Source organism: Zingiber officinale, chromosome 7B (genome assembly GCF_018446385.1).
Source record: "Zingiber officinale cultivar Zhangliang chromosome 7B, Zo_v1.1, whole genome shotgun sequence".
NCBI lineage: Eukaryota > Viridiplantae > Streptophyta > Magnoliopsida > Zingiberales > Zingiberaceae > Zingiber > Zingiber officinale.
In genome coordinates this window covers 116,194,647-116,217,588 of record NC_055999.1, presented here as the reverse complement: position 1 = coordinate 116,217,588, position 22,942 = coordinate 116,194,647, and the positions used below count along the sequence as shown (strand labels likewise).

The window sequence follows — 22,942 nt, the reverse complement described above, 5'->3', positions numbered from 1 at the left end:
AGAATAATTATTACTTACCAGGAAATATTTCGCTACTCTGACAGATACATGCAATAGAATCTTCCTCTGCTTAGGGGAGGGTTGTCGTACATCCTCCACTACTCGGTATATTATAACATCAGACATTCTCTGATGCCTCGTTATTGTGGAGGTTATGAGAAGGGATATAAAAATGGGTCCTTTTTGTTGGCCAAATATGCATGCACATAAGCGCATTCACATTACTGTTATATTATTCATCTTATCCATTTCATCCAACTACCATTCTAACTTGAACATCAAAATATCTCTACTAGGAGCCTCCTCCCTGATTCTCACTTAACATTCTAATTTGAACGTGAGAATCCATCTGTCCGTTTATCATCACATAGAGTCCCGTTAAACTAAAATAGTTATGATTTAACAAATAGTCATATTCTAACATCGGCCACTCCACACTAGCTCTACAATGATTTATAAAAAGATAAATCAAGAAATTGACTAGACGAAGGATATTTCTCACATATGAAGAGGAAATGCTAAAATAGTTATGAGATGTATAAAGAGGTAGCTTCTATTGAAAATCACAGATGAAGTATTATTTTGATATTTAACAAAAATTAAATTGGATGCCTTTTCCATTTTCTGTCAAGGTTAAAAATATATATATATAAATAAATAAATAAATAATAATAGTGTGCTTTCCCTTATCCACCGCTGAGCTGTGAATTGCTGTCCCCTCTTCGATGGCATCGTCGACGAGCTTTCCCTCTTGTCTCGTTCCTCCTGCCCTGCCATGGAAGAGAGCCGCCAGGCAGTTTCCGGCGACACGGGCAAAGAAAGAAGAGGCAGAAGGCGGCGGCACCAAAGCAGAGGAGAACACCACCAGTGCCTTCTCTCTCAGCGCCGCCGCTTCCACCCTCGCAAGGCCGGCCGTCGCTGCCTTTGGACTGGGCTTCCTTGACGCAGGGTACGTAACTCAACTCCTTTAATTTTGTGTGCTCATTAGCTAGCGATCAATCGTGCTTCTTTTCCAAGTAGAAATTACAGATGTTTTCTATGGAAGTGGAACCAGGTACAGTGGAGATTGGTCTCGCATTGGAGCAATCTCAAAGGAGACAGAGGAGTTCTTGAAGATAGCAGCTTATTTTGTTGTCCCATTCTGTTTCTTGCTGATATATTTCATATCTGAAGGCCAGAAAGATTCACTAAAAGATTCTCAGGAATAATCCTTGAGAAAAGTATGTATTTAATTTGTCGAAAACAATTTTTCATAATTTTTTTTTAGTTAAAAACATACTAATCGACGGTTTTTTATGAATCAAACTAACTAGAATATGCAATAAGTTTAAATAACTTATTAAACTAAATAAATAAGTTTATATATATATATATATATATTTAATTTTATAAATAATATTCATGTATAATTTTTTGTATGTTTATTAATAAAAATTTTATGAACATATTAAATAAATAAAAATAAAATAAAATAAACAAACAAATTTAAATTATTAAATTTAATAATCAATTAAATAAATAAAAATTTAAAATAATCAAAAAAAATTTGAATTGAGAATTCGATAATATTCAAATGAATCAAATTCAAACTAAACTTGAATTGTAAACTTGATAACATCTAAATAAATCAAGTTTAAATCAAATTTAAACTAAACTCAAACTCATAAAAAATAAAACAAATTTCAATCCTCCAAAGCTTGACTTATTTACCACCCTAGACGCTAAATCATTCGTGAAGACCTACCTACACTTCCCAAGGCCAAAAATTTCCGTGAAATTGAATATTTTTGCTTTTACTGAGTGACATAGTTCATTGTAAGATAAAAAAAAAATCAAAATATCAAAATAAATAAATAAAATATTCTTCAAAAATTAAATTAAGAAAACATGAAACTCTAATTGCATGAATCTTCTTTTTACACAACTGCCATAGGAGACGGTCCAAGTGGGTTGATCAATATAATCAACATAGTACAATTGGCCAAGTCGATTCAAGTGGACCGGAACACAACACCAGTAGGACATGCCATTATTTTTTTTTGTCAAAACATTCTCCAATCATACAAACAAAATTATCCACTTTCAGTTCTTCGAATCACATCTTCAATTTACCCGCTCTCCCGCGTTTAGTTACTAGTATCACAAGAACAATAACAGCAAGAAATGCAATGATCGATAAAATCTTCCATGCCGAGCAACTAAATAAGCTGCCACATCCTGATGTCTGCAGTTCCTGCAAACAAAAGATACTTTAGCATACAAAGCATTTGCTTTCGAATATAGATTTTGACATCAAATATTGAACTACAAGTTTAATGCGACAGACTAACCTCTTGGTTGTCATCATTTTGCATCACATGTTTCTCCTGCCGCCTGAATATATCTTGAGCATGTTTGTAAAGTTCCACATCAAGACTGTTCAGATATTGTATTTGATCAAGAATCGAAGCAGGAACAGAACGGCGTGCCTGAAAATACAATTTCCTTGCATGTTTAGCTCAGAGGAACTTTAATCCCATCCTTAAACTGGAGTGAAGAATTAGCCAAAAGCAAGAAGAAAACCAAACATGTATACAATCTGATGAATAACTTTCTGAGACAACCACCCTCCGATATAGTGAAGTTATCTCGAGATATGAAGTAACTTGGAATTTCAGAAATAGTTAATGTTCAGACAGTCTAATAAGAAAAGGCGATTAAAGTAAAAGAAAATTTCTCTTGGACTTCATCACTCCAGTGTGGAGATGGATCTTCGTGTTGGAACGTGGCTACCATCCTAATTAGCATGTCAATGTTGCTTAAAAATGCATCAACAAAACCTACATTGAACTTAGGATACCCAGAGTAGAACTTTGCGAAATTAGGAAAAGAAGCTTCTGAAACCAGGTTTCTAAGCACCATTGTATCACCATGCTCTACTTTACAGAGCTGATTCAAACAATAATTGATAAATTAAGTAAACCGGTCCAATAAATTCATTGTGGCACCATCAACAATGGACTTGGTTAGCATAATTCCTATAAAATTGTAATTACTTTTGTTTAACTTTTTAATCCATTAAATTTCTACATTTAATTAGTATTTCTTACAACCCCTAAATAACATCCTCAAATCATATTTTAATCCATTAAATAAATTAATCATTCAAACAAATTTTTATCCTATCTCCCCTAATATTAATCTGAAATGTATACTAGTTGCTTCTTTTTATTAATCTAATACCTATTAATAGGTTTTTTTAATCCCTTGCCCATATTTTAATAGGTTTTACAACAACAAGATAAAATTTATTTAAATATAAATGATGATATAATAGGGGGATAAAATTCAATGATATACAAGAATCCATATACCCGACCCCACCTAGTAGGATAAGACTTGGTTATTGTTGTAAGTCCATTTTCTCCCTATCGTAATTCCCACACTGCTTGCCTTCACACCACTCACCCCCCTCCCTCCCTCCCTCCTGTGCACTTGTCATCATGTCATGCAGAGCAGCAACCACTTGTAACTCCAACTACTTATGTTTCCATCAGCACTGTGCTTGCGTCTCTACTAACAGCAGTGCAGCCACTCGTCATCGTGTCAAAGATGTGTCAAGAAATTGCTTTAAATTGATTGGATCTTCTCAATTCTAATCCAACTCAATCAAGACATAGTTGGTCAGCTGAGTTGGGCAAACTATGTCATATACCCTAATAATCACGAACATAGAATTAGGCATAAATTAGGAAACAAACTACCTATATCTGATGGCCAATTAAATTTAACAGCATTCCTTGATTGATTAATTGGCATATACCATGGGGCAATTCCTATTAGTTGGAAGAGATGCCTCAAGAAGAAGATGATAAAGAAATTTGATTCCTTGGAGACTCAGACAGGATCAGAGACCATAGCACAGACAAAAGATATAACAATTCCTCTCATTGGAAGGGACAACCAATAAAGATATAATGAAGAAATGTTGTACTTGGAAGGTCAGAACAAAGATGGCAATGCAACTGCTTTGTACATTTGGAAAGCACAACCCAAGAGATGGCAGCAAAACTATTCTCCTTGGCAGAAGAACATGATGCAAATGATAATGGATTATTTTAAATAATTGGTTTTAAAAATTATTGTGAATCATATTCTAGTTTTAATTTTTACTCTTTTTTGCAAACCAAATTTAGTTTACACCTAGTATCAGAAGACCAAGCTATTGTTAGGCCTATAAAAGAGACTCCAACCCTTCTGGTTTCATCAATCCCAGCTGCTAAAAACTATTCCAGCTCTTGTCGAGGCCCACTATGCTGTTAGGTTCATTGGCAGAAGCACACAGATTTACCTTCATCCCACTAAGCTTATTTCTGACATAATAACTAGATGTCACAAGGTTAAGTAAATAAGAGGTAAAGGAGGTGAAACAAGTTTAACTAAACCAATAATTTTCATCAAATTTATAAAAAAATTTGTTAACTCACCCAGAAAGTGCAACAAATAATAAGATTAAAAAAGAAGTTAAAGAAACATACTATTCTATTTCATGACTTCCTACTATCTCTTGTCATATACCTTCTTTGAAAAATTCACAGGGGAAATCTTTTTCAGAGACATTGTGCGTCGGGTTGATTGAGATTTCCGTAAATTGGAACTGCATTTTTCATATGCCTCCATCAATTTTCCAACTGTCATCTATAAATGGCGAAGAAATGCTTGATTTAGAAGAATATAGAATGCATTCCAAGAAGAATTAGAGGATACTATTTACTAGAACAATATAACAATAGGTTTTAAATTCATAAATGAACAATAAAAGAATGAGAACTAATTAGTTAAATTACATATTAAGAGGTAATACATTTTCTCTTCCTGGTTCATCATGTGGTGAAGGAACCTCGGTTTTCTTTGGATAGCCAGCAATATCCTATCATAAATGCAGAGCAGTTTAGCACATTATTGACAGAATAATATGCATAAAATAATTCTATTTTGAACTACCTCGACCTGGTTTAGTCCATCAGCAGAATCTGAAGAAGAAAAGCTAGGTTCTGCAGAGAAGATATCTACATAAGAGATGCTCCACAATTTTCATTAATTTTCAGGCCCACTTTAGCATGATATGCAAGATCTTACAACTGAGTCAATAGCATACTAATAAGAAATTATTCAACAGGATCTACAATCTAAGCTTTCATTTCTGTCATGCCTCAAAACTTAATCTGGGGTGAGTTGAAATGGAATTTATTCATCCCCGTTGATCCTTATTGTTGCTACAAGTTTCCAACTATTTACATGCAATATTTTGCTTGTTGATTTTAGGATCTGTTTCCTAAGGCTGAAAAGGTTGGGGATGAACCAGGTACTCTGCGGCAACAACTCTGTTAGTGATGTCGAGGGAAAGGACAACAAGCAAGGGAGAGCCAAACATTACCATTGTCGAAGAAGTTGGAATCGAGGAGATTAATAAAAGGGCAGTTGACTTGGTTGTCGAAAGCATAGCAACTAGGCCAAGGGTATTTTGAGAAAAGCAGTAAACAGTTTGTGTTTTTCCATCTTAGGAAAAATGTCAAACTGATCCTTCATTTATGATTATTATTTTCACTTTCTAGTAAATAGTTTTTAGCCAATAGTCCATGGCATTTAACTAAATATGTGGGTATTATTTAGCTAGAGAGAGAATTGAACATAATTGGCCCTATTAGTAGTTATTTTGGAATTTCAAAATTCAGATTCTCTCTGAGTGTTACTTATTCTCACAAATAATAACACTAATCTATAATATACATCAAATTTAAGCAGGTGCGTAGGTAAACATGATTGTCTGATTCTGCATGTAACAGCATGAATTAATTCGATAATGTACCAGTTTTGTTGGTTGTTTCCTGCTCAGTAGAGCTCAAGGCTTCAGACTGGGAAATAACTTGTGCTCCAACCAATTCAGCGAACAGATTAGCAGACTTCTTGTGCTCTTCAGTAAGACCAACATATAACATATGATCCAACCTATGCTGTACCATTAGAACGCTGTAATTACTAGTTAAAACAAATATTGATATGCAGCAGTTGTAAGACAATGGCATCAGTCCTTTCCAAAATGCACCTTTGCGACCTCAAGAACATAATGGCCAAATTCAGGGTGCTTCCTAACACAATTGCGGACATCATGTGATTCTTCTAAATATGAGTTGTTTGTTAATCCTGCTACCTGTCATAAGAAATTGCAGTATTAACAGATATGCTCCATATTACTCGTACAGTCATGCGATAAGTCTCATGGAAGTAATTTGCTTGGGAACTGGAAGTGGCCACAAAAGTAACCTTATAGAGAAATATGGAGCACAATCGATTAACAAAATGAGAATAAACACAGCATGAAGAAGTACTTAAGCAATAAAAAGTGGAAACTACATCACAGGATAAAAGTAGGATGAGATCGCCAAAGCACCTTCATAGTCATAGGACTGTTGAAACACAAATGATATTTACATTGAATGTTACTGATGCCAATACAAAGAAGGGGGCAGGGGGCAGGGGGGTGCGTGGAGAACTGCCACTGAATGTAGATACTGAAGAGGGTAACTATTATGGAGTTATTTTTTCCTTTGATTGTTTACAAAATGTCCAAAGACAACTGAAAAACACAAACTAAATGAGTAAAAAAATATTATTTAAAAATAAAGGTAATGATCATCGTTCTCGATCGTCATTACAAGCCTATGACCAACTTATTTGGGTCAGTAGATGGTATGAAGAAAATGAACATGAGAACACATTTTTCACAAGTAAAAATACCCGTGTTGGCCTTTTTAGTTGTGTTAGCCATGAAGCATTCACTGTTAACACAAGAAACAATGAAAGAGTTCAGCCAAACATCAAATGCACCAGCATATCCCCTCTTTTTTTGTATGTTTGTTTGGCTGGGCATAGGAACCTTCATGTCAAAGCCAATTTAATAGTGTGAATTAATATTTAAACTTGTAATCTGTTAAGAATAAAGAAACAGCACATGAGCATTAATTTTGCATGGGCAGACAGATATTGTTGGCTTTTAGACATTCAGTATTAACTCAAGTAAACAACGAAAGAATCATAACTAAATATCATAATGCCACCAGCAACAATGTACTATAGCACCTGAAAAGTTGCTCCGTTGTGAATGATCTCATGAGCTATTGGGTCATTAATGAACTCTTGTAAGGGCATGGCCATCTCTTCCACGTCATATGGGTTACTCATCTCTTCAGTCTTTCTAAATCTTCCAAGTTCTCTAGCATGCCTCTGCACAAAACATTGAGAATAAAGTGGTGAGATAAATATATCAAACAAAAAAGAATGAGAAAGCAAAACTTCCATAAAGCTAATTAGTAATTCAATTATTATCTGGCAGATTCATGATTTTTCAATGCCATTGGTGAAACAACAACCTTTAATGTAACTATCAGGTCTAGGCCTTGATGGCCAATTTGAATTTTCTCCACTGACCGACTGTTTTTACTGTTTTTCCATATCAATAAAGATGTCTCAGGTTATAGCATTTAATAGGATTATGACTGATAAAGACAACATGGTGAAAATGTAGGGCAAGTCAAAAGATCAAAGGATTCAATAAATATGTACAGGCGGGAGAAAGATGTGAAAGAGAGATGAGGTGTTTTACTAGATGCTATCTCCATAACTTTAAAGGTTGAATAATCAATCATATCCAATTGGATATCAAAGCATACCCAACAATTAGAGGCAAGGTTTAAAAAGACAGCTTAAGCAGCAGGTGAACAGACCACTACCTAGCACTCAGGCGATAGGGGGAGCCTAGGTGGTCCGTGGTCACATTAGAAAACTATTAAATTAAATTAGATATGCATTCTCAATAAAAATTGCTAACATACATATCTAACAAAGTGTACTAAATAATCAAAACAAATTTACAATCGAGTAAACAAGTCAAATCATAATTGATAAATAAATATGTAACAACACCAAACCACATCATATATCATATTGCAATGAGAAAACAAAAAAGTATAAAAGACAATAAAATATAAAATTCATAGATCCATATAGACACATTGAAAGAAAATGAAAAACAATATGTCATAACAACCAAGTTTATAATTAGCGTATTAAAATATGGACAACTAGTGTTATGGTATAATCAAATAAATTCATCAAAGTCAAGTCTAGTCCACTCTTGTAAAAGTCATTAAATTTTTCATCAACATCACTCTCACTTTCTTCCTCAGGATCAATTGTTTTTTCATTAATTTCTCCACTTGTTGAGGGACTAGTAAACTAGAGCTCCCCCTTCCTTGAAAAATCTCATTAGCTTATAAGGCTTCTACAACTAAATCCCAGGCCTGGTCTAGGAACTAATTCATCTTCATTCACAAATAGTTTAATCCTCTTTTAAATCTCCATTCATCCATTCTCTATGACTTTTTGACTCCAGCGGGAGTCTTTCCTTCTCATTTTGTAATTCTTTAAATTGGCATTAAATTGGACATCATTCATCGTCTTTACAATTAATTTATTCCTTTTCTTTGTATATGATGAACCAAGTAACACTGAACATGAGGTGACTAGCCTAGCCTCACGGAAGTTTCCCACCGGCTGCCAAGGTAAATCAGGAAACGCTTACGGCGAGTGGCCCTAAAGCCCAACATCACGTGGTTGCGCGTCCCATTTGGAGGAAACATGTTAGATTAAATAACCATCTACTGGTAAATAATTTATATCCAACAAAAATATTCCCATATAGACAATTTGAGGTTGTCAAGGTCATTGTTCAACTTATCTTTTCAAATGCACTCCTATTTGTGTCACACCCAAAGGAACTACATGTTAGGTTAAGAATCCTCATTGTCATTTTTTAGGAATGAAGAGTACATGATCAAAACAATAAACACCATTGTGTTATCAATTTAAGTAATAGACAATATTAGTAGAATTTGAAATGTATTCAAAATAACAATACTAATTTACTAAGACAAGGGCTAAAATTTTCATTATTGTTTGAACTTTCTCTCATAGCTAATTGCCTTTCAAAAAGGTTGGTTGACTCTTCATATGCCTTCAATTCCACACATCGCATTAGCTTAGATGGTAGGGTAAGGAAAGAAATTCTCTACACAAATGAGTATATAATCCACATTAGTATGTCTCTCCATAGTCTTTATAATAGGAAAAGGGATTGAGGTAATAAACAATAATATTAAGAGCATTATCTAATTTCCCCTTTGTATATTTAATAATGGGATTCACAAGTCTGTAAGAAAAACTCTGCATTCTTCAAAAGGTCATTTTGTCTACACTCATACCTTTAATAAACTTTTAGAGCATTGTATTCGCTTATCCGAAGAGAACATGATCCTCAACTTTGCTTGGGCATTTATAAAAGTTTGCAATGAAAGAAAAGAAATTGCAATCCTTATGATTTTCTATCATGAATAATATACTCACTTGTACTTCTATAGGGGCATTTCTTTCCCAATTCTACCATTTAAAGATAATATGATAGTGTGGAATTGTTGGCATAGAATGATGCATCCGAACTCTTTGGAAAGCAATTAGTTTTGAATCAAAAAATATAAGAAAAATGAAGATTTCAGCTCGGGTATCATCGAATAACACAGTCATTTGAATAAATTGTAGATTCTACTAATATTGTTGACCCCTTAATATGATAGAACATTGGTGTTCAATGTGTGGATTGGGTATTGACCACTTGTAATGATGGTTATTGATCTTGTCTAAAAGCGGAGAAGATAGCACGGCGGGTAGGTGGCTCTGGTGTTGACTATGCAAGACTCCAAGCTAGAAAAGATGACTTCGAACGGTCCTGCGTGTCTAAAGGAGTATTAGTAACCGTGCCAGTTTGGGGGTCTCGGCGCAGGCACTCCGACGCTCAAGCCAGTAATCTGGTTGAAGGCGATGAATAAAGTGGCCATGAGTATGTAAAGTTGTGTAACGTCGCATACCTGTGCTTGTAGATGGAGACTCTCTTTTATAGTGTTATTGTTTGTCTATACATGAATCTTAAAGTGTTTCCAAAAAAAAATGGCAGACCATAAAGATGCTCTAACACCTTTCCTAAAATGGACCCGCAACCCCTGTGTTTGGCAGGGTAGAAGCTTCTAATGTACAGCTTGCATATAGAATATTCTCTGTCATCCATAGCACAAAACGCCAAGAAGGAATGTTGAGCTGATGAACCATTAATATGCTGTGATGATAGGCCAGCTAAGTCCCCTCCATCGTCCGATCGGACTTTGCTTTCGGAGGGAGTCGGCTCTAATAAAGGATGTACACCGAGGACTCAACTCAGCCAAGAAGACTGATTGGCTCAGATCGACCGAGAAGAGTGGCGGATCGGCGAGGAAAAGTAGTGGTTCGGCCTTGGCGAATCGGCTAGTTGGGTCAGTAGGGAAAGATGGTCATTGACCTCCCTTGACTTTAGCACAACTCAACCTACCGATTTGACCTTCTTTGCCCTTGTGGCTGCTCTTCTTATTCTCCGTATCACAAGTTTCCCCTTCAAGTCTAGTCGAAGGAGGCACGAGTCTGACAGACTGGATTAAACCCCTCACAAGGTTGAATTGCATTCCCACTACAGGGCCAAGGTTGAGTTGGACCCCTTCATTTGTGGTTGGATCATGCCGATCTGCTGTTTTGGGATTACTCAGTGGATTGTGTCACCCGAAGCTGATTGGAAATTGTTTCAATGGAAGCCGATCAGATGTGGTCTTTTTGCAACTGAATGGAAAATTTTCCATTTGAATTGTCGAATGAAGCCGATCGAACTTTCCTATTTCAAATTGGCATGGAACTTGCCTATGGCTTTTACCAATCTAGAGTTTGATTTGGAATTTTCATTGGAAATGCTGAATGCTCAGTGAAGCTGTCATTTGGAATTAATTGCATAACCCTATGATTGGATGAGAAGCTTCTAAATGGAAGATTTATGGTGTTGCTGATAGGTATTTCTTAATTGGGGGACTTTTTCACTCGACTACTGAACCAATTGAAGCTGTCAGATTGTGTTAACCAATTGGACTAGTGAAATGCCGATCGGTTTGACCACTAGATCCCAATTGAAGTCGAGTGGATTTTGCCACTTGGGATTTGTAGTTTTACAGATTGCAGCCGCATGGGTGTTTCTGTTTGAAGTTGTCGATCGGCTTTGCTTGAGAATTGTCGATTGGTTAATTTGAGATGCTAATTGAAATAGCCTGTCAAGTGGATTTTTTCCAACTGCTAAGTTAAATTGGAATTTGAAAGTTGTTGATCGGAAGCTTTGTGATTGGAACTTGAGTTTGAAAATGTCGATCGCCGAGTGTTGCCGAGCGAGCGGCTGAGTGGTGCCAAGCGAGAGGTTGAGTTGTGCCGAGGGAGAGACTGAATCGTGCCGAGGGAGCGGCTGAATCGTGCCGAGCGAGCGGCCGAGTAGTGTCGAGCGAGCAGCTGAATAGTGCTGAGCGAGCGGCCGAGTCGTGCCGAGTGAGCAACCGAGTCATGCCGAGTGAGCAGCCAAGGACCAAGAGTCTAGATTTTCTGGGCACGTGAGCAGACACGTGAGTAGGCATGCTTATAACTCAGTCGAACGACACAAGAGTCTGGAGTTGGGTGCGTGAGCAGACACGCTTATAACTCGATCGAGCGACATTAGTTTGGGGCATAGACACATGAGCAAGCACGCTTATAACTCGACCGAGTGGCACGAGAGTCTGGGACTTGGTCGTGAGAGCAAGCTCATTTATAACTCGACCGAACGGTCCGAGAGTCTAGGACATGGGCGTGTGAGCAAGCACGCTTATAACTCGGCACACAAGAGTCTGGACTTGGTCATGAGAACGTGCTCACTTATAACTCGACCGATTGGCGCAAGAATCTGAGACTTAGCTGTGAGAGCAAGCTCACTGATAACTCAGTCGAACGATCCGAGAGTCTGGGACTTGGGCGTAAAAGCAAGCTCACTTATAACTCGACTGAACAATCTGAGAGTCTAAGACTTGGGTGCGTGAGCAAGCATGCTTATAATTCGGCGAACGACACGAGAGTCTAGGACTTGGTCGTGAGAGCAATCTGAGAGTCTGGGATTTGGTCGTGAAAGCATGCTCACTTATACCTCAACGATCCAAGAGTCTGGGACATAGGCGCGTAAGCAAGTACGCTTATTACTCAACCGAGTGACACAAGAGTCTGGGACTTGATCGTGAGAGCACGCTCACTTATAACTCAGCCGATTGACACGAGAATCTGGGACTTGGTCGTAAGAACAAACTCACTTACAACTCGGTCGAACAGTCCGAGACTCTGGGACTTGGGCGTGAGAGCAAGCTCACTTATAACTCAGTCAAACGATCCAAGTCTGGAACTTGGTCGTGAGAGCAAACTCACTTATAACTCGGTCGAACGGTCCGAGAGTCTAGGACTTAGTCATGAGAGCACACTCATTTATAACTCGATCGATCGACGCGAAAGTCTGGGACTTGGAGCCCTCTCACTTATTACTTGCCCAAATGGTTTGAGAGTCTGGGATTTGGTCGTAAGAGCACACTCACTTATAACTCGACCAATCGACGCGAGAGTTTGAGACTTGATTGTGAGAGCAAGCTCACTTATAATTCAATCGAACAGTCCAAGAGTGTGGGGCTTGGTCGTGAGAGCAAGCTCACTTATAACTCGGACGAACCTAGGACTTTGTCGTGAAAGCACGCTCACTTATAACTCGGTTGATCGACGCGAGAGTCTAGAACTTGGTCATGAGAGCAAGCTTACTTATAACTCGTCTGAACGGTCCGAGTCTGTGACTTGGGCGTGAAAGCAAGCTCACTTATAACTCGACCGAATGACTTGACCATAAGAGCACGCTCACTTATAACTCGGTCGAACGGTCCGAGAGTCTAGGACTTGGTCGTGAGAGCACGCTCACTTATAACTCGACCAATCGGCGCAAGAGTTTGGGACTTGGTCATGAGAGCAAGCTTACTTATAACTCAACCGAACGGTCCAAGTCTGTGACTTGGGCATGCGAGCAAGCTCACTTATAACTTGGTCAAACGGTCCGAGAGTCTGGGACTTGGTCGTGAGAGCAAGCTCACTTATAACTCGGTCGAACGATCCGAGAGTCGGACATGGGTGCGTAAGCAAACACACTTATAACTCGGTCTATCAACACAAGAGTCTGGAGCTTAGAGCACACTCACTTATAACTCGGTCGATCGACGCAAGAGTCTGAGACTTGGTCATGAGAGCAAGCTCACTTATAACTCGACCGAACAGTCCGAGAGTCTAGACATGGGCGCGTGAGCAAGCAAGCTTATAACTCGGCCAAGTGGCGCGAGAGTATGAGACTTGGTCGTGAGAGCACACTCACTTATAACTCGACCAATCGATGCGAGAGTCTGGGACTTGGTCAAGATCCATGGTTCTCCAAAACCCGCATTAGCCAGTCATGGACCGGCCTCACTCTTCTTGACATAGTTCCCAAAGGCGAATATGATCCTCTGACCCCCGCCCTCAAGCGACTGACCCAACCGACCACTTATAGAACACCCGACTTCGTCGCAATTGGGTAGAGTGGGGCGGGCCTCAAACCACTCCAAATCACGACATGAGAATAACTTGTCGTCCCAGGCAAACTGAGTCATAGGCCTCCATAGGGCACGTTGAGACCACTATTCACCATAACCATGAACTAAATGAATAAGAAAGGTGAGCGTCGCCATCTCACAAGGTAACGAAGTTCAGATAGTCTGAGACTTGAGCGCAAGAGCAAATTCACTTATAAACAGTCTGAGAGTGTGGGACTTGATTGTGAGAGCAAGCCCACTTATAACTCGGCTGAACGGTCCGAGAGTCTAGGACTCGATCATGAGAACACGCTCACTTACAACTCGACCATACGATCCGAGAGTCTGGACTTGGTCGTGAGAGAAAGCTCACTTATAACTCGGTCGAACGGTCCGAGAGTCTAAGACTTGGTCATGAGAGCACGCTTACTTATAACTCGGCTGATCAGCGAGAGAGTTTGGGACTTAGTCGTGATAGAAAGCTCACTTATAACTAGGTCGAACGGTCCGAGAATTTGGGATTTGGTCGTGAAAGCAAGCTCATTTATAACTCGGTCGAACGGTCCGAGAGTCTAGGATGACTGAGTTGGAGTTACCAATTTAACGATCGATCGGAGTTGACGATTGAGGAATACCAGCCAAGTGGCCCTTTAGAATACTTATAGACTATATAAATTGGACTCTATCTTGAATTTGCCAAGTCTTTGCCGATCGGACGTTCCTTTCATTCGCATTTGAGTGAGTGACCATTTAATACTGCCAAGCAGCTTTGGCCCTAGAATTTGATTGGCATAATTGTGAATGAATGGAAGCCGATCGGATTTTGGTTCTTGAGTTCGTCCATTGCGGCCAATTGGATTTGCCGAACGATTCAAAACCTTCAAATGGTTTTTTTTAGATTAAAGCTGCCAAATTGAAGCTATTGGATGATAATTTTTCTTTTACTGAGACATTGTCTGATGCATGCGATCCAAATGGTGTTTGTCGATCGGATTTGGAGACCACGCTGATTGAATTTGTCACTCATAATTTAATTGTCGATCGGTTACTATTGATTGGATTTGCCGAATGGAATTCATCAATTGGATTTGGCAATCAATTGCCGAGTGAAGTTGACCAGTGTTAAATATTTGGTCCTTTGATTTGCCGATCGAACGCCAACCTGGAAAGTGCCGAATGGAATGAATCTTTTGCCTCATTCAAATTTAATTGCAGCCAACCAAATTTTGCATGTGATTAGAATTGGGCCACTTGGATGTTGTCCATTATGACTTTGCCGATTCTGGACTCTCGCGCCGCTTGACCGAGTTATAAGCTTGCTTGCTCATGCGCCCATGTCCAGACTCTCGGACTGTTCGGCCAAGTTATAAGTGAGCTTGCTCTCATGATCAAGTCTCAGACTCTTGCGTCGATAGGTCGATTCTGGACTCTCGTGCCAAATATGATCCTGTCTGAAAGTGGGGAAGATGACGTGCTAGGTAGGTAGCTCTGGTGTTGACTATGTGAAGACTCCAAGCTAGAAAAGATGACTTCGAACGGTCCTGTGTGTCCAAAGGAGCATTTGCAACTAGTCCAGGGAGGGAGTCCCCGGCGCAGGCACTCCGACGCTCAATTCAATGATCCAGTTAAAGGCGATAAACAGTAAATGAAGCTATGAGTATGTAAAGTTGTGTAGCATCGCATACCTGCGCCTGTAGATGGAAACCCCCTTTTATAGTATTACTTTTGTTTGTGCATGAATCTCAAAGTGTTTCGAAAAAAGTGCAGACCATAAAGATGCACCCTTTCCCAAAATGGACTCGCAATCCCTGCGTTTGGCAGGGTGGAAGCTTCTAATATACTGCTTGCATATAGAATATTCTGTCATCCGTAGAAGAAAACGCCAAAAAGGAGTGTTGAGTCGGTGAACCATTGATAGGACAACTAAGTCCCCTCCATCGTCCAATCGGACCTTGCTTTCGAAGGGAGTCACCTCTGATAAAGGATGTAGACCACCTTGAGGATTCGACTCGGTCAGGAAAACTGATCTACTCGGATCAGCCAGAAAGAGTGGTAGATCGGTCAGAGTGGCGGATTGGCGAGGAAGAGTGGCGAATCGACCAAAAAGATTGGCGGATTAGGCAGGAAGAGTGACGGATCGGCCAAAGTGACGAATCAGCCCGAAAAAGTAGCAGTTTGGCCTTGGAGGATTGGTTAGTCGGGTTAGTCAGGAAAGATGGTTATTGACCTCCCTTAGCTTTAGCACAACTCAACTTGCCAATTTGACCTTCTTTGCCCTCATGGCCACTCTTCCTATTCTCCGTATCAGTTATCAAGATTCTTAAGCTAACATATAGCTCCCCTTATACTCCTCTTAGTGTAAGAGGAATTGGAGTGCATTTGAAAGGGTAAGTTGAACAGTGACCTTAACAAACTCAAATTGTTTATATCTTGAATATTTTTTGTTGCACATAAATTGTCAATCATTAAACGAATATTTGTTCATACAAAGAAAAAGAATAGACTAGTAAAGAAGATAAAGAAAAATCTATGTCCAATTTAATGCAAATCATTGCTTGAAACCTTGTATTGTGTCAAGCAACACAGTCAAAACGTATAATTCCAATAAATTACCAAAACTCAATATATATATATAAAAAAAAAGGGCAGCCCAGTGAACGAAACTCCCGCCATGCAGGCCCCGGGGAAGGATCCATTGTACGCAGCCTTACCTGCTTTTTGCAAGAGGTTGTTTCCAGGATTCGAACCTATGACCTTTTGGTCACATGGCAACAGCTTTACCATTGCGCCAAGGCTCCCCTTCTAAATTACCAAAACTCAATACTAATCAATAATCTATCATTCAGCATGTCAATCATGTTGTGTTGTTGCCTTAGTTATGTCAATGAGTATCATGTCATACTGTCATGCATTGCCCCTTGGCATGCTACAAAACACTTCAATAAAAATTGTATTGTGTTAGCCTGTACCATTTCAGATTGGACACATTCCAAAGCTACGTATATAGTTGTGTTCTCTTCTATTTTTCACCTCATTCCTGCTCCCATCAATTCTGATCTGGCACCATACGTCAAAACATCGGAACGATACCAACACAACATTATGATACCAACACAACATCGTTTCAATCAAAATTTGAAACTCCGCCACAGAATTTTGAAGTCTAATGCAAAAAATAAAGAATCAATGAATGGGAAAGAAATCCCTTACAGTGAAAAGTGTTTTTAAGAATAGATAAATGGAGATTTAAAAGAGCAAGTAGTCCTGAGGCTTCACAAGAGATATAGTTGCAAATGCATTATGAGCTAATGAGCTTTCTAAGACAAAGGGGAGCTTTAGGCTAGTTGGTCCCTCAACAAGATCGATGAAGAAGTCATTGATTTAAAGGGGTACTGTCTAGAGAGTGTCGATGATGAGAATTTGATTAGGATTTCTTCTTTTATAATTTTTCTCCTACTAAAGAGGACTAGACATAATTGTTATACTCTTACTTGATTGTTGTATGACACTAATTATTCATGTTTTGATATTTTAGCATGAGACGTTGATTATTATGATATATTGTTATTTTTTGCAAAGTGCTTATATGAAATGAATTTTTGATTTTGTTATATTTTATACCTTTTAAGTTTTCTTCATTACAACCTAAAATATAATGTATTTTATTGTAATTATGTGTTTACTTATCAATTATGTTACTTTTATGGTAACATTATAGTGGAAACCATATTTTAAACATTGCATAAATTGATTTTGAAATCAAACCCATGAAACATTTGGGATGGAAATTATAAAATAGAATGTATAGCACGAAGAAATGATCAAGGTGTGTTTTAATAAGATAATAAGAGTAGAGCACGTTTCAATATAAAAGAAAATAAAAAAACATGTAAAAACAAGAAAGAAGACAATCAATGTAACACAAGAAAGTGAAGATCATAAACAAACAAATAATATACAGTAGGCAGCACAGAGAAGAAAAGCATACCCTTGCAAATAAGTCCTGCCTCATCCAAGGAACTAAATACTTCCATGGCCAGATATCCAGTGTACTAACACCATGAGATTTTGGGCGTATCCGTCTAGACATTTGGGTTGCTGAAGTTAAATTTGGATGCACAAGAAATCTAGCTGCAACTTCGACAGAGAATTCATATGTGCTGAACACACGGTTAATCGGATCCCTTAAAATTGTTACAACTGACGTTTTATGCTTTGGTAATTTGGATAGCAAGCTATAGTCATCATGGGCAACCATCAATCTGCAATTTGGTTTGCTAGACCACCAAATTCAACTTATAAATGTCAAGCATCACCTAAGAGTAATAATATAAATCTGTTTTATTTATTTATTTATACAAAGGTCGAGTGCTACTCCAGTGATTACTGATGTTCTCAGACAATTAGTTAACGCAGAAAACTTATGTATTAGCAAAAGAAACAGCGTGCAACTAAGCCATATTATTATTCTAATGCTATCAATACTTGGTAAAGCATAAAAGAACTTGGTAAGACATTAGATAAAGAGACAACGAGGATTTAAGCAAAATTTTGAACCAAGGATACGGTTTCCCTTGTCCTAGGTGATAGCTTCTAGAATACTGAATAACTCTAAAGAAACTTCAAAATAAACAGAAAATCTAATTGTAAAATAAAGAATTCATCTTACACTTGTTACTCAGTTTTTCCTCTTTTTTTCATTGCATCAAATTTAATAAAAAACAATATAACAGTTAATGCAGCACTAACATGGTGACAAACACTTCTTCCATGATTATCATTTGTTTGTCATAACTTCTGTAATGTAAATGTGCTAGACACTACTGCACATGATAATAACACAATGAATAACTCACGATATATACATGCTTGGCCTACCATCCAATTACTGGCTAACTTTGCTTTGAGAATGTTGAAAAAGGAAAACAAATATATAAATTAATGAATTAAATTTTAGTATAAATTAATTCAGGAGAAACTTGTAACAGCAATAACTTTTACACAAGCTGGATTAATTTTTCTGCCTAGTTTTTATGCAGTTTCATTTCTCCTTTGGCCAAAGAAGTAAGACTTGTACCCATTCTAAATCAAACTATAAGGCTCACTGATTAAACAGAGGACAGCAAGTTCCATACAGTGGCAAAAGCATCATAATAACATTTTTACTGCAGACTTCAAGTCACGGATATAGAATAAAATATAAACATGATATAGCCAATGAAACCCAGAAATCACCTTGGATTGAGTCGTAATTTGTCATAGGAACGTGGACACTCCTGAGGACTCGTGTAAAGCTTTCTCAAAAGGCTGTCAGTAATTGATTTCATTACCAGCAAACCAACTCAGCTGAAGAAAGATATGATCTGACTTGATACACATCAAGAACAAAAATACTCACCATTGGAAGTATGTTCGGCCCCCAGTTCTTGGAACATGCAGGAAAAACAATAAATCCTCTAGTATCAGCTCATTTGTATGGGCTTTTGTTTCAATGGAAGAATCAACCCAGTTTCTCATGATACTTTCACAGTGCAAATAACCATCGCCACTAGAAGACACCGTTAATACGGTTGATGCTGCCACAAGTGAGTATTACAAATCAGTTGTCAGTGCAGAGGCCCATCACAGCTTATCAGACAAAAAGTCAAAACTCTTGTGGTTTAAAATAAAATATCTGTGCAAGCAATATCAAATATGATAATTTGTATGCTATTGTCCATGATAAATTAATTGAACCATGAATAAAAATTTGCAACGTGTGTAATAAGCCCTTTCTAGAGTATATAAAAGACACTTAAAAAGAAAAGGGGGTAAAGTCTTAGTTATAAAACCCAGACCAAACAGTCAGCTGGACAGGACAAAACTGGAACCTGATAACTCTTTGGCTTGGATTAGTCAACAATTCAAATGTAAAAAAAAAAAACAAAAATTGATTTGAACGGCCAGTTTTCACAAACCCATAAGACCAGGCCAGTTTTGGAAAACTGTGTCAATTTTGTCATTTGAAAAGTAAAAAATGTTCACTGACGATTTCCCATAATTAAATTTGTAGTAGAAACATAATTATTTTCCATAATTTAACTGACCCCAATGATAAGTACACCTATAAAAACCATAGCATCCTCTTTAAAATATGATTGTAAATTGGTTGTTCTATTTTTTATATCAATACTTATTCCTCGCTTGCCAGTAAATTAATTTTTATTACATTAGTTTATATATAATTATAATTTTTCATAAGTAGATTTTGGGTTTTGGATAAAACTCATTTAAATATAGATGAGGATATAATGGGGTATTGAGCCCAATAACATAGGAAGATCCATATACCGACACTACTTAGTGGGATAAAGGCTTGGTTGTTGTTGTTGTTGTTGTTGAGGGTTTTGAAAGATTTTTATGTAAATGGATGTGATAAATATGCAACTAGACCAATTAATTGGGCATCTGACCAATTAGCTAGTCAAGATCTACCAATGAACAGATGGCCCACATAATCTCTGGTTGGATTTCCAATTCACTTGTTATAACTATGAAGAGAGGAATGGAACAACCATATCTCTAGATGCTCTCCTTAAAAAGGGAAAAGTTCTTCCAAAACTAAAGAAATAAATCTGATTAAATTTGCACATGGAACTCATTCAAAGAATCCAAATATAGATCAAGTGTACACATTTAGTTTCTAGCAACATCCAGAATAATTTGCAAAAACTAGAATACTAAAAAAAACATTTACTGTCCATTCAACTTCAGGAAACACAACAATGAAGAGGAGAAAGCAGAACGAATATCCTAGTCAAACTAATCTATTGCTTGACAAATAGACAATACATAAGAGTATATCAATGTTGTATGGAAAAAGCAACTTGAGTCTATAAATCATGTACAAAGTAATAAGCGACCATACCTAAATAAATAAAGATCAATAAATCACATATGAATATTTGTGACATTCCTTTACATCTTGGTGTCATGATGCCTGCAGAAGAATATGAATCAATGAAGCAACAACGAATATCCAAACAAGGATGATAAGACATACTAGAAAGAACAGAAACCACAGTTAGACATATCCATCAAAGCTTTTTGCTTTAAATAGAAAAGATATTGAGCATAATCACTTATTATTTCAAAATCATATATCAGATAAGAAGTATTTGATTGGCATTCGGCAGATACACTTTCAGACTTGGATTTAGATTCACAATTGGTGGTTGATTTGAACAGGTGGTTAGACAAATGGAAAACCAAAGAGATCTTCAACTAACTCACAGCAAAGTTGAGTTAACCATTTGTGCACGTCAACTGGTTATTAATGACACATAAATTGCCACATGCAGTTCTCTAAAATCCAAAAGCTCATGCAATGAGAAAATTTTGAAGGCATGAAGAAAAGGGATACTGTTTGCAAGATGCACAGTGCAAATAAAGGAAAAAACTAAACAAATCTTCTAGACAACAAAAAAACATTTGAATTAATCATTTTGGGGGAAGCACAAACTTTATTAAGCATGGCTGGTACAAGCTCAAAATTTTAATCTCCGTACCAAAGCAATTAAACATTGTGGTCAATTGATCTTGTGACTCTTGCACTGTAATCAAGGAAAAATTATCATATTGTAACTTGTAACTTTAAACATTAATGTAGCACAACTTTTAGAATTTTTTCAAATCTAACACATTTTTTTTTTCATTTTTTGTTTTTCAAATCTAGCATAACATCCACAAGACATATTAAGAACTAGCACCCATTAATTTTCCATCCATCTGGTATTAAAATGCTAATATGGCATCATGCCAACTCAGCAAAATGCTAAAGTGCATGTTAGCATAAATCTATGATTTAATGGCAGCAATCATCTTTTTGGTTGATGATCAACTGTCGACGTGCAACAGCATCATCATCTTTCTTGCTGCACCAACTGTCATCATTAATCCATTCTGGCATCCATGTCAGCATTTACTAAGTTGGCATGATGTCATGTAAATACCACATCAATGTTTTAACAGCAGATATATAAAAAGTTAGCAAATGCTGGATTCTAGCATAAATTGTAGCCATTTATGTTAGAATTGAGAAAAAGGATGTAAGATATGCTAGATTTGGGAAAACAACTATAGGTTGTGTGCGGTATATATGGAATTTCTATCCTATTTAATTTTTTTTATTGTAATTAGATTTTGAATTTGGCTACTAATTGAACTGAATTGAATCTATAATTTAGCTTTTGGAGATTGGTTTGATGTCAAATTAGATTTAGTTGGACGCATTGGTAGGTGTAGTGTTTAGGGTCAAGCAAGCATAAACTAAGCTCGATTTGGACATATTTTAATTAGTTTAGGGCTAAACAAAGTTTATGCTGGGATAAACCAACTGAATCATGTTTGTTGGGTCAATGAAGTTTTTGGGACACTTTTTACTCTCACACACGTTACCATTCCTAAGCATTCTCCCTTCGTCCCCTCAAGGCATGCATGCAAGCAAGGTATGTGTAGAAGCAAATACATGTGGCATGCAAAACAAAGCAAACGCATGTGACACGTGGAGTCACGAATTCAAAAGAGGATTATGACAACCTTTGGCTGATTCACGTGGACACGCTACGCCCCAAACACGGTCAAGAAGCTCTTAGGTTAGTATAATCCGAGCCATAGCTTCGCAACCCCTCCTACATTTTATACCAGTCTTAATGCCACAAGTCGTAGTCATGTTCTATGCACATTTTTCCAACATGCAGCACGTTAGCAACAAGATTTTCTTGGATGCATGAAAATAAAGAATCAGAACAATAACAATCAAGCAGCCACAGTCTGATGGGAGGAGTCAAAGCCAGAAAAAATTATAAAAAAGAACAAAGGCAAACGTTCTGATACCTGCAATTTCCGTGAGCGAAAAACGATAAGGAAGAAGAAGAGAGAAATGTGATCAAGCCACGCAAGGCAAATCCAGGAAAGACACCACCCACCCACCGCGAGAGGAAAGAGAAACTCTTCAGTTTTCCTTTCCAGAGGGGGCGGGAGGACGGTGCAGCTTCGGCCACTGCCGCCGCTTCGTCGCCGCCGATCAGCGAAGAATTAGGGCCTGTTTGGGAGGAAGTGAGGGAAGGGGGTAAATAAGGAGAGGGAAGGGGGGTGAGTAAGTAAGGTGAAAAGGTAAAGGCAGAGATCGGTAAGCTTTAAACCTTCTTTCCCCAATTTCTTATATCTCAATTTGGGGATAAGTAATGGGAAGTGAATCCAAAGATTTTTTTTTTTGCATTTCCAATTTTATAACTGTTTCTAAATATTCCTTCTCAATCCTTTTCAATCTCATTTTTAATTTAAAATATTAATTCAATCAAATAAATATCTAATTTTGGAGGTGAGTGTATTTTTATAGCTTTATATGC

The 22,942-nt window shown here is 37.5% G+C and overlaps 2 protein-coding genes across 7 annotated transcripts; one reads left to right on the top strand and one right to left on the bottom strand.

Moving 5' to 3' along the window:
• The first annotated feature begins 691 nt into the window (after window positions 1–691).
• LOC122004106 lies at window positions 692–1,282 on the top strand. 4 transcript variants are annotated; one of them, XM_042559037.1, is made up of 2 exons: window positions 692–949; window positions 1,055–1,282. In XM_042559037.1, exons 1-2 carry the CDS (start codon window positions 726–728, stop codon window positions 1,206–1,208), a joined length of 378 nt encoding a protein of 125 aa, XP_042414971.1. In that variant the 5' UTR covers window positions 692–725; the 3' UTR covers window positions 1,209–1,282. The 4 variants fall into 4 exon arrangements, with proteins under 4 accessions (XP_042414971.1, XP_042414970.1, XP_042414973.1 ...); XM_042559036.1 differs by having other exon boundaries at window positions 1,046–1,282; XM_042559039.1 differs by having other exon boundaries at window positions 1,030–1,282.
• Window positions 1,283–1,877: 595 nt separating this feature from the next.
• Window positions 1,878–22,698, bottom strand: LOC122007079 (protein-tyrosine sulfotransferase-like). 3 transcript variants are annotated; one of them, XM_042562846.1, is made up of 13 exons: window positions 22,428–22,698; window positions 20,461–20,532; window positions 18,952–19,129; window positions 18,789–18,860; window positions 17,542–17,635; window positions 7,120–7,263; window positions 6,086–6,190; window positions 5,849–5,993; window positions 4,984–5,033; window positions 4,844–4,909; window positions 4,558–4,677; window positions 2,331–2,468; window positions 1,878–2,233 (listed from the first exon to the last, which is right to left on the bottom strand). In XM_042562846.1, exons 2-13 carry the CDS (start codon window positions 20,525–20,527, stop codon window positions 2,096–2,098), a joined length of 1,317 nt encoding a protein of 438 aa, XP_042418780.1. In that variant the 5' UTR covers window positions 20,528–20,532; window positions 22,428–22,698; the 3' UTR covers window positions 1,878–2,095. The 3 variants fall into 3 exon arrangements, with proteins under 3 accessions (XP_042418780.1, XP_042418779.1, XP_042418778.1); XM_042562845.1 differs by having other exon boundaries at window positions 4,990–5,033; window positions 17,542–17,830; window positions 22,428–22,696; XM_042562844.1 differs by having other exon boundaries at window positions 17,542–17,830; window positions 22,428–22,695.
• Between the last annotated feature and the right edge of the window lie 244 nt (window positions 22,699–22,942).

Excerpts from the sequence above, each read along its gene's own strand:
- LOC122004106 (XM_042559036.1), top strand. The coding sequence starts at position 726 with ATGGCATCGTCGACGAGCTTTCCCTCTTGTCTCGTTCCTCCTGCCCTG. Across the intron at positions 950-1,045 it reads CTGGGCTTCCTTGACGCAGG|TGGAACCAGGTACAGTGGAG; the intron begins GTACGTAACTCA and ends TTTCTATGGAAG.
- LOC122007079 (XM_042562844.1), bottom strand. The coding sequence starts at position 20,527 with ATGACACCAAGATGTAAAGGAATGTCACAAATATTCATATGTGATTTA. Across the intron at positions 17,831-18,788 it reads AAATTACGACTCAATCCAAG|CAAACCAAATTGCAGATTGA; the intron begins GTGATTTCTGGG and ends TTGGTGGTCTAG. Across the intron at positions 2,234-2,330 it reads AAAATGATGACAACCAAGAG|GAACTGCAGACATCAGGATG; the intron begins GTTAGTCTGTCG and ends TTTTGTTTGCAG.